This window comes from Suncus etruscus, chromosome 1, assembly GCF_024139225.1.
Source record: "Suncus etruscus isolate mSunEtr1 chromosome 1, mSunEtr1.pri.cur, whole genome shotgun sequence".
Taxonomy (NCBI): Eukaryota; Metazoa; Chordata; class Mammalia; order Eulipotyphla; family Soricidae; genus Suncus; species Suncus etruscus.
In genome coordinates, this window is record NC_064848.1 from 163,337,797 (window position 1) to 163,351,942 (window position 14,146).

At 43.4% G+C, this 14,146-nt stretch overlaps 1 protein-coding gene across 1 annotated transcript in view; it reads right to left on the minus strand.

The window, feature by feature from the left end:
• The window catches only part of SUZ12 (SUZ12 polycomb repressive complex 2 subunit), a 73,935-nt gene that overhangs the window by 16,384 nt on the left and 43,405 nt on the right, over nucleotides 1-14,146 (minus strand). Inside the window, exon 9 of the mRNA XM_049771526.1 lies at nucleotides 4,170-4,275. Within this exon, the coding sequence (XP_049627483.1) occupies nucleotides 4,170-4,275 (106 nt within the window). The remainder of the gene's footprint in view (nucleotides 1-4,169; nucleotides 4,276-14,146) is intronic.

Sequence of the window (14,146 nt, forward strand, 5' to 3'; positions counted from 1 at the left end):
GCATGCAGGAGGACGGTAGTTTTGAAATCCTGCAATCCCATATGGTTCCCTGAGCATTTGAGGGAACAATTTCTGAGACTAGAGCCAGGAGTTAACCCCTGACAGCTACTGTCTCATGTGTGACACAAAAACCAAAAAATAAAAAAAAAAAGAAGATGAAGAAGAGAAATAATCCTCTTAGTAGGCAGAATGATAGCACAATGGTCCACTGGGTATGGGCCAAAAATGTAATGAAAAGGAGAGGAGAGAAGAGGGGAGGTGAGGGAAAAAGGAGAGAGGAGAGGAAACAAAAAAGAGAAAAGAGGAAAGCAAGCAAGCTAGCTCTTGGGGCTGGAGAAATTTCATGGAGGTAGAATGTTTGCATGCAGAAGGATGGGTGGTTCGAATCCCATATGGTTCCCCCGAGCCTGCCAGGAGCAATCTCTGAGTGTAGAGCCAGGAGTAAACCAAAAACAAAAAAACGACAAAAAAAACAAAAAAAACAAAAAAAAAAAACCTCTTAAAAGAGTAATTTTAAATTGAATTAAGATTAAAATTGTTGGGGCTAAAGATAGCACACGGGTAGGGCATTCGCCTTAGCACTCAGCCAACCCCGGACAGACAATGATTTGAATCCCGGCATCCCATATGGTCCCCCAAGCCTACCAGGAGCGATTTCTGAGCGCAGAAGTAACCCGAGTGTTGTGGTCCCTCCCAAAACAAAAAAACAAAAAACAAAAAGCAAAACAAAAAAAAGTTAAATTTGTTATTATGCAGGCCAAATAGAGACAGTACACATATCAAGGTGCTTCCCTGTACACAGTTAAACCTGGTTTGATTGTAGCACCACATATGGTCCCAAATACCACCAGGAGTCATCTCCAAACACTTGACCAGGAAAGTAGAGTCATCTGTGCCACCCCTGCACCTAAAAATTTTGCCAGAAAAACTTGTTTTGAACAGTAAGTCTTTAAGGAATACAACTTATATAGGACTACTTTAGTAAATTATGTGACACACTTAAAAGAAAACCTAAGGGCAGAGGGGCCAGAGAAATAGCATGGAGGTAGGGCATTTGCCTTGCATGCAGAAGGATGGTAGTTCGAATTCCAGCATCCTATATGGTCCCTAGAGCCTGCCAGAAGCAATTTCTCAGTGTAGAGCCTGAGTGCTGCCGGGTGTGACCCCCCCCCCAAAAAAAAAAGAAAAGAAAAGAAAAAGAAATCAAAGAAAACCTAAGGGGCTAGAGTTGTGATTCCATGGTAGAACAGTAGTCTTATGGAGTGGGGAGAGGAAGAAAGAAAAAAGAACAGTAGTGTTATGAAGTGTGAGATCCTAAATAACTAGTACCACAGCAGCCATGACCACAGATCTTTGAAAAAGAAGAAAACAAGTATGTTAACTATTTAAAGGATGCCTGTTTTATACTGTTTCAATTTTTCGGTAAGATAAATAACTAATATTACATGACCCATATTTCTTTATGGATAAGTCAGATTAAATTTTAAATATAAAATTAGAATATGAATAAAATGTCTGCAGAAAACAAAAATTAAATTATATCTTATCATCTAAGGCAATTGCTATTGTTTTAGCAAAATAGGGAGTATGGGGGCCAGGTGGTGGCGCTAAAGGTAAGGTGCCTGCCTTGCCTGCGCTAGCCTTGGATGCACCGCGGTTCGATCCCCCGGTGTCCCATATGGTCCCCCAAGCCAGGAACAACTTCTGAGCACATAGCCAGGAGTAACCCCTGAGCATTACTGGATGTGGCCCAAAAACCAAAAAAAAAAAAAAAAAAATAGGGAGTATGTATATTTTTCTATAAAAAATAACTATTATAGGGGCCAGAGAGATAGCACAGGACCTAAGGTGGTTGGTTTAAATACCGGCATCCCATATGGTCCCCCAAGCCTGCAAGGAGCTGTTTCTGAGCAGATAGCCAGGAGTAACCCTTGAGCACTGCAGAATGTGTTCCTCCCCCCAAAAAATTAACTATTATAAATATTGGATATTTTTTTTTTAAATTAAAAGTATTCTCAGGGCCGGAGAGATAGCATGGAGGAAAGGCATGCAGAAGGACGGTGGTTCAAATCCCGGCATTTCATATGGTTCTCCAAGCCTGCCAGGAGCGATATCTGAGTGCAGAGCCAGGAGTAACCCCTTGGCGCTGCCTGGTATGACCCAAAATAAAAATTCCAGTTTTTCCTTCTGTTAAAAAAAATGAACGGGGGGGAATGAAAGGGAGAAGTTTTGAGCCACATTCAGTAGTGTTTGGGGGCTATTTCTGTTTTTTTGCCCAAAAGTTGCTCCTGCTAGTCTCAGGGACTATATGGACCATTAGGAATTGAAACCAGGTCAACTGCTTTACAAGGCAAGCACCTTATCCACTATACTACCAATGCAGTCTAATATTAAAATTTTTTAAATTTACTATTTAATTTTAAGGCTTAAAAAAATCCACTCATAGTTTTGCTTGTGATGGTACAATGACCTAATATATTTGAAAAAATGGCATGGTTACCTTGATAAATTTACTTAAGAAACAAATGTGGGGCCGGGCGGTGGCGCTGGAGGTAAGGTGCCTGCCTTGCCTGCGCTAGCCTAGGACGGACCGCGGTTCGATCCCCCGGCGTACCATATGGTTCCCCAAGAAGCCAGGAGCGACTTCTGAGCGCATAGCCAGGAGTAACCCCTGAGCGTCACAGGGTGTGGCCCAAAATCCAAAAAAAAAAAAAAAAAAAAAGAAAACAAATGTATTGGGGCCGGGCGGTGGCGCTAGAGGTAAGGTGCCTGCCTTGCCTGCGCTAACCGAGGACGACCTCAGTTCTATCCCCCGGCGTCCCATATGGTCCCCCAAGCCAGGAGTAACCCCTGAGCGTCACCGGGTGTGGCCCCACCCCCCAAAAAGAGAAACAAATGTATTGGGGCCAGAGAGGTAGCATAGTGGTAGAGCATTTGCCTTGCATACAGCCAACACGGGTGGGACCCGGTTAGATTCCTGACATCCCATATGGTCCCCCAGCCTGGCAGGGGCGATTTGAGTGCAGAGCCAGGAGTAACAATTGAGCCCAACAACCAATCAATCGACAGTTAAAGAAAATAAGAAACAAATGTATCCCTATTGTTTATATATTTTTACATTTTATAAGTCACAGAAATTTTGTTTTGTCTTGGCTATACCCAGGATGCTCAGGACTTATACCTGACTAACTTAAGGATCATGCTAGGTGGGACTCAGGTGACAAGAGTCCAACCCACTGCACTAAAGCAGTGAACCTCAAAACTTATTTTTCTTTGGTTTTTAGACAAAAACCAGTAGTGCTCAGGAATAATGCATACTAGGTTCAGGGGACTGAATCCAGATCAAGCACGTGCAAGTGCCCTTCCCACTGTAGAATCATTCTAGTCCCTCAACCATTTTATTTAAGGTATTCATTGTCTAACCTTTTTTTTTTTTTTTTTTTGGTTTTTGGGCCACACCAGGTAACGCTCAGGGGTTACTCCTGGCTATGCGCTCAGAAGTTGCTCCTGGCTTGGGGGACCATATGGGACACCGGGGGATAGAACCACGGTCCGTCCAAGGCTAGTGCAGGCAAGGCAGGCACCTTACCTTTAGCGCCACCGCCCGGCCCCTGTCTAACCTTTTTGTAGATTTTTGGATAAATTTATTATTAATCATTCTGTTACCTGTTGTTAGTATGAATGGGGTTTAAAATAGCAATTAACAATTATTGAGCACTCAATTTTTGCCAGGCCCAAACCTAAACATATTACCTCATTTTAACTGTGTGAGGAGGCAGGAAGTTCACAATCCTTGGTGCTTGGGTACCAAGCAACAGAGGGATTGAATCTAAGTGTTCCATATGCAATGTATGATCTCCAAACATTTGAGCTATCTCCCAAACCATCATTCAATCCATAAATTCTATGCCCCATTTTACTTATATAGATATAAAAAAGCAACTATAAATGCCTTACATCTTGCTAAATGTGATATAGCTACTTGAATATGGCAATCTGACTTGAAAATTAATGCCTTCTATTACTCTGGATGAGTTTTACATTTTTCCCAAAGTATCAAAAAATAGGAAGTCATAATTTTTAACATAAATTTATGTTAAGGGGAAAAAACATCAATAAAAATGGGAGTTCATAGCTACAATGTGCTCAACTTTCTAAGCAGTTCATACCTTCCCATCAAGAATAGTCTCCCATGTTGCTCTTTTCTTGCTTATTGGACATTCTTCCATTTCCTGCATGGCTACTTCATATTCCCCATCTAAAAGCTGTAAGCGCCTGTTAGACAAACATATACACTTTAACCTGTGTCATTTAAGTACACAAATTCTATATCTTTAGTTTATTAAGAAACATTATAATGAAAAACTAGCTTACACACTCAACATTTTAAATTATAACTGAACTCAATTCCTGACAATAGCAATTTTAATTATTTTTTCCAATAACTATGACTATTGGTGTGATAGACCTATTACTGTTGCTAGTCAGATATAAATTTAATTTGGGAGGGTAGGGTGAAGGGCATTCTAATGGTGCTCAGGCTTTGGATGGTCATTTCTTGTTATTGTTAGCCATTGGGGCCAGCAATTCAGTGCTAAAATCTCAGGACATGGTGCTGCATTGGCTAAGTAGTAGAAACGAGGCTATCCCAGGTGATACTCGGGACAGATAATAATGCTTGGGATTTAACCAAGCATAGTACATGCATCCAAATCAATGTACAAACTCAACTTCCCTGTTCCTCAAATATAACTTTAAACATTTAAGACTTATAATGTCTAAGATATAAAGAACTTATTTTTGTTCTTTTTTGAAAGTACTAGGGACCAGACTCTAGGCTTTATAAAACAAAGTGTGAGTTAAATTGTTGGCCACAGGGGCCGGAGAGATAGCATGGAGGTAAAGCGTTTGCCTTTCATGCAGAAGGTCATCGGTTCGAATCCCGGAGTCCCATATGGTCCCCCGTGCCTGCCAGGAGCAATTTCTGAGCATGGAGCCAGGAGTAACCCCTGAGCACTGCCGGGTGTGACCCAAAAACCACAAAAAAAAAAAAAAAAAAATTGTTGGCCACAGGAGTTCTAATTAAATATTAAGTATAGGAACCGGAGAGACAGCATGGAGGTAAGGCGTTTGCCTTTCATGCAGGAGGTCATTGGTTCGAATCCCAGGGTCCCATATGGTCCCCCGTGCCTGGCAGGAGCAATTTCTGAGCCTGGAGCCAGGAATAACCCCTGAGCATTGCCGGGTGTGACCCAAAAACCACACACACACAAAAAAAGTATAATTATGTGTATAGGAATTAGACTTTAGTCTTTTTTGGGGGGAAAAGCTTTTGGGATATACCCGGAGGTACTCAGGGGTTACTCCTGGCTCTGCGCTCAGAAATCAACCCTGGCAATCTTGGGGGACCACACGGAATGCTGGGAATTGAAACTGGGTTCATTCTGGATCAGCCACATGCAAGGCAAACACCCTACCACTGCGCTACCACTCCAGCCCTGAGGCTGTAGTCTTAATGTGTGTGTGTGTGGTTGATTACATTAAGCAAATATCTCCAGTTCCACTTAAAAAATGGACCGACAGGGGCCCAGAGAGATAGCACAGTGGCATTTGCCTTGCAAGCAGCCGATCCAGGACCAAAGGTGGTTGGTTCGAATCCCGGTGCCCCCCCCCCCCCCCCCGTGCCTGCCAGGAGCTATTTCTGAGCAGACAGCCAGGAATAACCCGAGCATCGCCGGGTGACCCCCCCCCCAAAATGGAGCGACAAATGTCACTACAGTCACCTTAGGGAACCACTATTAATAATAAATTGTGTGTGTGTGTGTGTAGATGCTCAGGGGACCATATGTAGGGATCAAACTGCAGCTGATCACATTTAAGTCAACTATCTCCAGTCCCATTAAAAAAGGGAGTGACAATTTTTGAGGGCCAGAAAGATAGCACAGCGGTAGGGCGTTTGCTTTGCACGAAGCTGATCCCAGGACAAAACTGGGTTCTATCCCTGGTGTCCTATGTGGTCCCCCAAACCTGGAGTGATTTCTGAGCACAGAGCCAGGAGTAACCCTGAGTCACTCCGTGTGGCTCAAAACAAAACAAAATAATAACAGTAATAATATTTGTTTTAGGCCATATCTCATAATACTGGGGCTACTCCTAGTGGTGCTTGATATAAAACCCAGGTTACAGCCTAGGAAAGCAAGTGCTCTAGCACTCTGAACCAGCTCTCTTGTCCACTATCTTTTTTTTTTTTTTTGGTTTTTGGTCCACACCCGATGACGCTCAGGGGTTACTCCTGGCTATGCGCTCAGAAGTCGCTCCTGGCTTGGGGGACCATATGGGACGCCGGGGGATCGAACCGCGGTCCGTCCAAGGATAGCGCAGGCAAGGCAGGCACCTTACCTCTAGCGCCACCGCCCGCCCCCCACTATCTGTTTTAACTATTATAAATATCTGGACTAAGGGGCTGGACCAATAGCACAATGGGTAGAGCACTTGCCTTGCAAGCAGCCAACCTGGGTTCAATCCTCAGCACCCCATATGGCCCCCAGAACTGGCCAGGAAAGATCCCTGAACACAGACCCAGGAATAAGCCTTAAGCACCGCTTGGTATAGGCGCCAAACAAAAACAAAACAAAAAGTTTGAACTAAAATTGGTTGACTTTTATATTAATTAACAAACAATTACGGGCCCGGCGGCATTTGCCTTGCAAGCAGCCGATCCAAGACCAATGGTGGTTGGTTCGAATCCCGGTGCCCCATATGGTCCCCCGTGCCTGCCAGGAGCTATTTCTGAGCAGACAGCCAGGAGTAACCCCTGAGCACCGCCGGGTGTGGCCCAAAAACAAAAAACAAAAACAAAAACAAAAAAACCAAAACCAAAACAAACAATTACACTTAAGACTGAGAAATTCAAGATCCTGAGAAGTTCTGGCACAAGTGGCTAAATGAACAATTCATGAAGTAATAAAAAAGAGAGAGAATAAATTATACTCCCAGTACTATTTACATTATATAAGTGGTATGCATATATAGATATTATTTTCCCTATTTTGTGGGAGTTTAGAAAGAGTCCACAGCAAGTGGTACTAGGGTGAATTCCTGATTTGGTGATCAAGAGACCATGTGGTTCTAAGGATAAAATTCTGGCTTCCTGGGCTAGAGCAATAGCACAATGGAAAGGACACCTGCCTTGCATGCAGCTGACCCTGACCCAGAACTGACCCGGGTTCAATTCCATCCCATATGGTCCGCTGAGCCTGCCGAAGTGATTTCTGAGTGCAGTCAGAAGCAACCTGAGTGCTGCAAGGTTTGGCCCAAAAGCAAACACAAACACATACACAAATTCTGGCCTCCTACATGCATTATTTAAGTACTATATACATGATTCCTTTAATCCTTTTTTTCTTTTCTTTTTTTGGGGGGTGTAGTGCTCAAGGATTACTCCTGGCAGGCTCGAGGAATCATATGGGATGCTGGGGCTCTAACCCAGGTCGGCCATATGCAAAGCAAACTAATGCCCTAACCACATGCTATTGCTAGACACTAAGATTGAGACTTAATTGTTTTTGTTTTGGGGCCACACCTAGCAGAACCCAGGCATTACTCCTGGCTCTGCTTAGAAATCACTTCTGGCAGGACTTGAGGTACCATACTGTAAGCTGGGGATAGAACCTGAGATGGCCATTGGCAAGGCATTAAAATTTTTGTTTTGGGCCCGGAGAGAGCACAGCGGCGTTTGCCTTGCAAGCAGCCGATCCAGGACCAAAGGTGGTGGTTCGAATCCCGGTGTCCCATATGGTTCCCCGTGCCTGCCAGGAGCTATTTCTGAATAGATAGCCAGGAGTAAACCCTGAGCACCGCTGGGTGTGGCCCACCCCCCCCCAAAATTGTCTTAATGCTATCATTTGAATAATACATAAACAATTGTATTTTAAAATTCTTGTTAGTAATGGGAGCTAAAGCCACACCCAGCAATGTTCTATGTTTAAGGGTCCTCACAAGTGGTACTCCGAGAGCTGGAAATCATATTCAAGCCAGTTATGTATGTGTAAGGCAACTGTACTAGTCTGCTCCCCTAAACTTCAATTCCTTTTTTTTTTTTTTTTTTTTTTTGGTTTTTGGGTCACATCCAGTAGCGCTCAGGAGTTACTCCTGACTCTAGACTCAGAAATCGCTCCTGGCAGGCTTGGGGGACCATATGGGATGCTGGGATTCGAACCACTCCTTCTGCATGCAAGGCAAATGCCTTACCTTCATGCTATCTCTCTGGCCCCTAAATTTCAATTTTTTTTGGTTTTTCCGGTCACACACGTTTGATGCTGAGGGGTTACTCCTGGCTAAGTGCTCAGAAATTGCCCCTAGCTTGGGGGGACCATATGGGATGCCAGGGGATCGAACCGCGGTCCTTCCTTGGCTAGCGCTTGCAAGGCAGACACCATACCTCTAGCGCCACCTTGCCGGCTCCTTTTTCTTTTTCTTTTTTTGGTTTTTTGGGCCACACCCGTTTGATGCTCAGGGGTTACTCCTGACTAAGTGCTCAGAAATTGCCCCTGGCTTGGGAGGACCATATGGGACACCAGGGGATCAAACCGCGGTCCTTCCTTGGCTAGCGCTTGCAAGGCAGACAGACACCTTACCTATAGCGCCACCTCGCCGGCCCCCATCGCCAGCTCCTAAATTTCAATTTTTAGTATCAAAATTCAAGGAGCCAGAAATAGTACAAGGGGCAGGATACTACTTGCCTTACATGTAGTTGAGTCATTTTTGATCCACAGTACCATATATGATTCTCTGAGCCCTGACAGGTATGGATCAAAAAATAAATAAAAGCAAATTTTGGGTGAGGGCAAGCACAAATGGCTGTGACCCCTAAAAAATAAAGCAAGTTTTATTCACTTGAATAAATAATATATTCTAAATTTCTAAATTAAGTTTAAACAGGGCTTTATCAAGTTATTATTTATTTTATTTTATTTTGGTTTTTGGGCCACACCTAGAGGTGTTCAGGAGTTACTTCTGGTTCTGTACTCAGAAATTGCTCCTGAAAGGCTCAGGGACCATACAGAATCCAGGTCCATCCTAGGTCAGCTAAGTATAAGGCAAATGCCCTACCACTGTGCTATCACTCCAGTCCCAAGTTGTTGCTTTTTAAATTTTTACCCAAATTGAAAAAAAAAAAAAAAAAGGCATCTCAATGTAAATGTTTTGTTTTGTTTTGTGCAATCACAGGCAGTACTCAGAGTGGGCCTCCTATAAACAAAACATGAGCTCTGGTCCTATGAACTATTTTCCTGGCCCTAAGTGTATTGTTACATGAAAAAAAAAAAACAAAACTATATATATTTGGGGGGGGGGGTTTGGGCCACACTCAGTGACACTCAGGGTTTACTCCTTGCTATGGAGATCATATAAAATGCCAGGAGATCGAACCGTAGTCCATCCTAGGCTATTGAGAGCAAGGCAGACGCCTTACCGTTTGCACCACAGTTCCGGCCCCAATGAAAACATTTTACTTATAGTTTCTGAGCTTTTGTGGGCCACACCCCACGACGCTCAGTAAATTTTTCTGGCTCTGGGCTCAGAAATAGATCCTGGGTCCATCCTGGGTCAGCTGCTTACAAATGCCCTACCTCTGGGCTATCATACACAAGGGCTGGATGAGCAGTAGAGTGAATGGGTAGGGTGCTTGTCTATGACATCTCCAATCAGGGTTCAATCCCTGGAACACAGTATTTTCCCAAAAATGCTGGGAGTGATCCCTACGTGCAGAACCAGTAGCAAGTCCTAAACATATTGAATGTGGCATAAAAAAAAACAACAATGAAGAATTATATATGTATATGTTAAAATACATTTTATAAACATTTATTATACCCTGACATTCATCTAGTCAGCTATGGCATTTTTCTTATCTGCCCACACCCAGTAGTGCATTATCCACTATATCGTCTTTCTGGCTAGCTAATCAATTTATTTTGGGTGGGACGGCAGGGGCCAAAACCAGCAATGCAATAGAGTTATTCCTGACTCTTTACTTAGGAATCATTCCTTGCAGTGCGCTAAGGGAGCCATATTGGGTTCAGAGGTTGAACCCAGCTCAGCCACTTACAAAGCAAGCACCCTACCACAGGTAGGTCCCAATTTTGATTAAGTAGATTTTGAATTAATTTTGAATCCCAATTTTGATTAAGTAGACTTCGACCCTGTCTCAGATTATGAAAAAAAATGTTCACATATCTAACACCCAGATCTTGGCTTACAAATACATTTTCTTTACTAAAAGGAACCTATATCCTTAATGAAATGGTCAATTCCAAAACACAGACAGCAAGAGATTAAGCCTGGAAACTTGAACTATTCCAGAAAGATAAGTAAATAAAGGGGGCTGGAGAGATTGCATAGTGGATATATAGCACGCACATTTGCCTTGGATGGAGCTAACCTAGAATCAAACTCTGGCATCTCAGTGGTCCTTCAAGCACTGACAAGAATATTTCCTGAATGCAGAGTCAAGAATAATCCCCAGCAGGGGCCAGAGAGATAGCATGGAGGTAAGGTGTTTGCCTTTCATACAGGAGGTCATCGGTTCGAATCCCAGGGTCCCATATGGTCCCCCCGTGCCTGCCAGGAGCAATTTCTGAGCCTGGAGCCAGGAATAACCCCTGAGCACTGGCGGGTGTGACCCAAAAACAACCAAAAAAAAAAAAAAAAAAAAAAAAGAAAGAAAGAAAGAAAGAAAAAGAAAAAATATCCAGCATCCTATAGGGTCCCCCAAGCCTGCCATGAGTGATTTCTGAGTGCAGAGCCAGGAGTAACACCTGAGCATTACTGGGTGTGGCCCCCCAAAAAAAGGTAATTTATTCAAACACCACTCAAGAATGAATGCTAAAAGGACAAAAAGCTATCTAGACAACTACAGAACTGGTACAAATTTGTTCATTAATGCACCATATGGTCTCCCAGCTTTGCCAGTAGTGATCATTGAGCTCAGAGTCAGGAGTAGGCCTTGATATTCTCATGCATGCCCCTCGCCAAAGTTTTTTGGATGACTAGGGAGATTGAACAAAGGAGTAGACCACATACTTTGCATACTAGAGTACAGGTGGGATCATTGTAATCTCAGTGCTGCCAGATGATCCATAATCAATTCCCCATCAAAAACTAAAAAGGTTTTTGAGATACCTAGCACTGCAGGGTTCCAGTACCTAATCATTAGATCTCATATATGTTTACTAATGGATGGCCAGTTACCCAGTTTCATGTATAATAGAACATAATTAAGTCAATTAAAGGGGAAAAAATGCAATCGCTACAGAAGAGAAATAGGAATAACACTTCAATCAAGTGATCAAACCAATACCATATGCATATGAAGTACATCCATTCCATTTCAGCGATCTGTATTCATGCCTCCCCCAAAAGCCTATTTATTTATAGGGAAAGTTACAGTAGTTCAACAGTGTCATCTTGCAAAACAGCTTTAAAAAATTTTTTTGTACTGCAACCATTAGTGCTCAGGCACAAGTCCAAACTAGGTACTTGGTGGCCATTATCTGATGATTATGCAGTGATTCTAATTGAATTCATGGCTCCCTCAAGCAAACAATGCACTCCAATCCTTGAGTCATCTCCCTAGCTATGTGTGTGTTTGTTTTTTACATCCATGCTATCTCTCTGGTGCCCTGTATTTTTATTTTACAATATATATATTTGGTTTTTGGGTCACACCCAGCAGGGCTCAGAGGTTACTCCTGGCTCTACGCTCAGAAATCACTAATGGCAGGCTTGGAGGGACCATATGGGATGCCAAGATTCAAACCACTGTCCTTCGGCATGCAAGGCAAACTCCTACTTCCATGCTATCTCTCCAGCCCTTTTCTGTTTTTGTTTTTGGGCCACACCCGGCGGTGCTCAGGGGTTACTCCTGGCTATGTGCTCAGAAATAGCTCCTGGCAGGCACGGAGAACCATATGGGACGCTGAGATTCAAACCAACCACCTTAGGTCCTGGGTCGGCTGCTTGCAAGGCAAAAGTCGCTGTGCTCTCAGTCCCACTCTGTACTACTTTTAAAAGGGCTAGAGTCCAGTGACTTGCCTTCCACATAGCCAACCCATATTTGAGCACTGGCACCCCATATGGTCCTGGAGTCCACAAAGAGTGATGACAGAGCACAAAGCCATAAATAAGCCCTGAGCACAGCCACTTGTGGACCAAAACACACATCAAAGAAAGGGGAAGAAGGGGAAAAACAGAGTTAACAGTTAATATAAGGTTAAAGGTGTTTGCTTTGTATGAAGCCAAATCCAATTTAATCCCTAGTACTACGGTCTCCTGAACACTGCCAAGTTTGACTCAAAGTATGGCCCCTAGTTCCCCAATGTAAATAAATTTTTTTTCAAAGTAAGAATATTAGGGGCTGGGGTCGGAGAGCTAGCACAGCGGCGGGCATTTGCCTTACAAGCAGCCGATCCAGGAGGGAGGGTGGTTTGAAAACCGGCATACTTGTGCCTGCTAAGAGCAATTTCTGAGTGAAGAGCTAGAAGTAACTCCTGAGTGTTGTTGGGTGTAAAAAACAAACAAAAAAGAATTTTAGGGGCTCGAATGATAGCACAGCGGTAAGGCATTTGCTTTGCATACAACCAACTGAGACAGACCTGAGTTTGATCCCAGGCATCTGATAAGGTCCCCAATTGTGCCAAAAGCAATTTCTGAGCACAGAGCCAGGAGTAATCCCTGAGTGCCACCAAGTATGGACCAAAAACCAAATTAAAAAAAAAGAAAAAGAAAAAGAAAATAAGAATTTTCAAAGGGGTCCAGAAATATAGCACAGGAGGTCAGGCACTTGCCTTGAATACTGACAACCCAGGCTCAAATCCCCAAGCACTGCCAGAGTCACTCCTGAGCAGTCAGAAATAGGTCCTGAGTGCCAGCAGGTGTGGCCAAATCACCTATCCACCCCCCCCAAAAAAAAGAAAATTTAAAGATTCATAAGGCAATGCTCGGGATGTGGCTCAGTGGTAGAGCACAACAAGCCTGACATGCAAAAGACCCTGCCTTATCTCATAATCTCAGAAAAGTCACTAAAAGGCAGAACAAATGAAAGTCTAAGAGCTATTTCTAATTCAACTAGAATATATACTTTTTTTTTTTTTTTTTGGTTTTTGGGCCACACCCTGTGACGCTCAGGGGTTACTCCTGGCTATGCGCTCAGAAGTTGCTCCTGGCTTCTTGGGGGGACCATATGGGATGCCGGGGATCGAACCGCAGTCCGTCCTAGGCTAGCGCAGGCAAGGCAGGTACCTTACCTCCAGCGCCACCGCCCGGCCCCTAGAATATATACTTAAATAACAATTTGATAAAAAAAAAAAAAAACAAAAAAAAAACAAAAAAACACCTTTTGATTTTTTGCGGGGGAAGGGGGTTTGGGTCAGGCACAGGGGACCATATGGGATATCAGTATTCGAACCATCGTCTGTCCTGGATTGGTTGCGTGCAAAGCCAACACCCTACGGCTATGCTATCGCTCAGGCCCCAAAATCTTTTGGCTAGCGCTCGCAAGGCAGACACCTTACATCTAGCGCCACCTGCCAGCCCCCAAAATCTTTTTTTTTAGCCCCCCCAAAAAATCTTTTTTTTTTTTTTTGGTTTTTGGGTCACACCCGGCGGTGCTCAGGGGTTACTCCTGGCTGTCTGCTCAGAAATAGCTCCTGGCAGGCAAAGGGGACCATATGGGACACTGGGATTCGAACCAACCACCTTTGGTCCTGGATCGGCTGCTTGCAAGGCAAACGCCACTGTGCTATCTCTCTGGGCCCTATTTTGATTTTTAATTGTGGAAGAGGGGGAAACAAAGGACATTACTGAAATCAATAAGGAAAAAATATATTTGCTGTATTAAATTTTCTTAGGATAAAGGTATGTGTGGTTATGGAGAGAAATATTCTATTTTATAGGAGAAAACCAATTCAATTTTTTGATGAATTATTATACACATAATATTTAAATTGAAGTACTTCAGCACAAAAATAAAATACATAAAAATGAAGCAAAAATAGGGGCCAGAGAGATAACATTGAGGTATAAAGTTTGTCTTGCATACAGAAGGATAGTGGTTTGAATCCCAGTATCCCATATCGTCCCCCGAGCC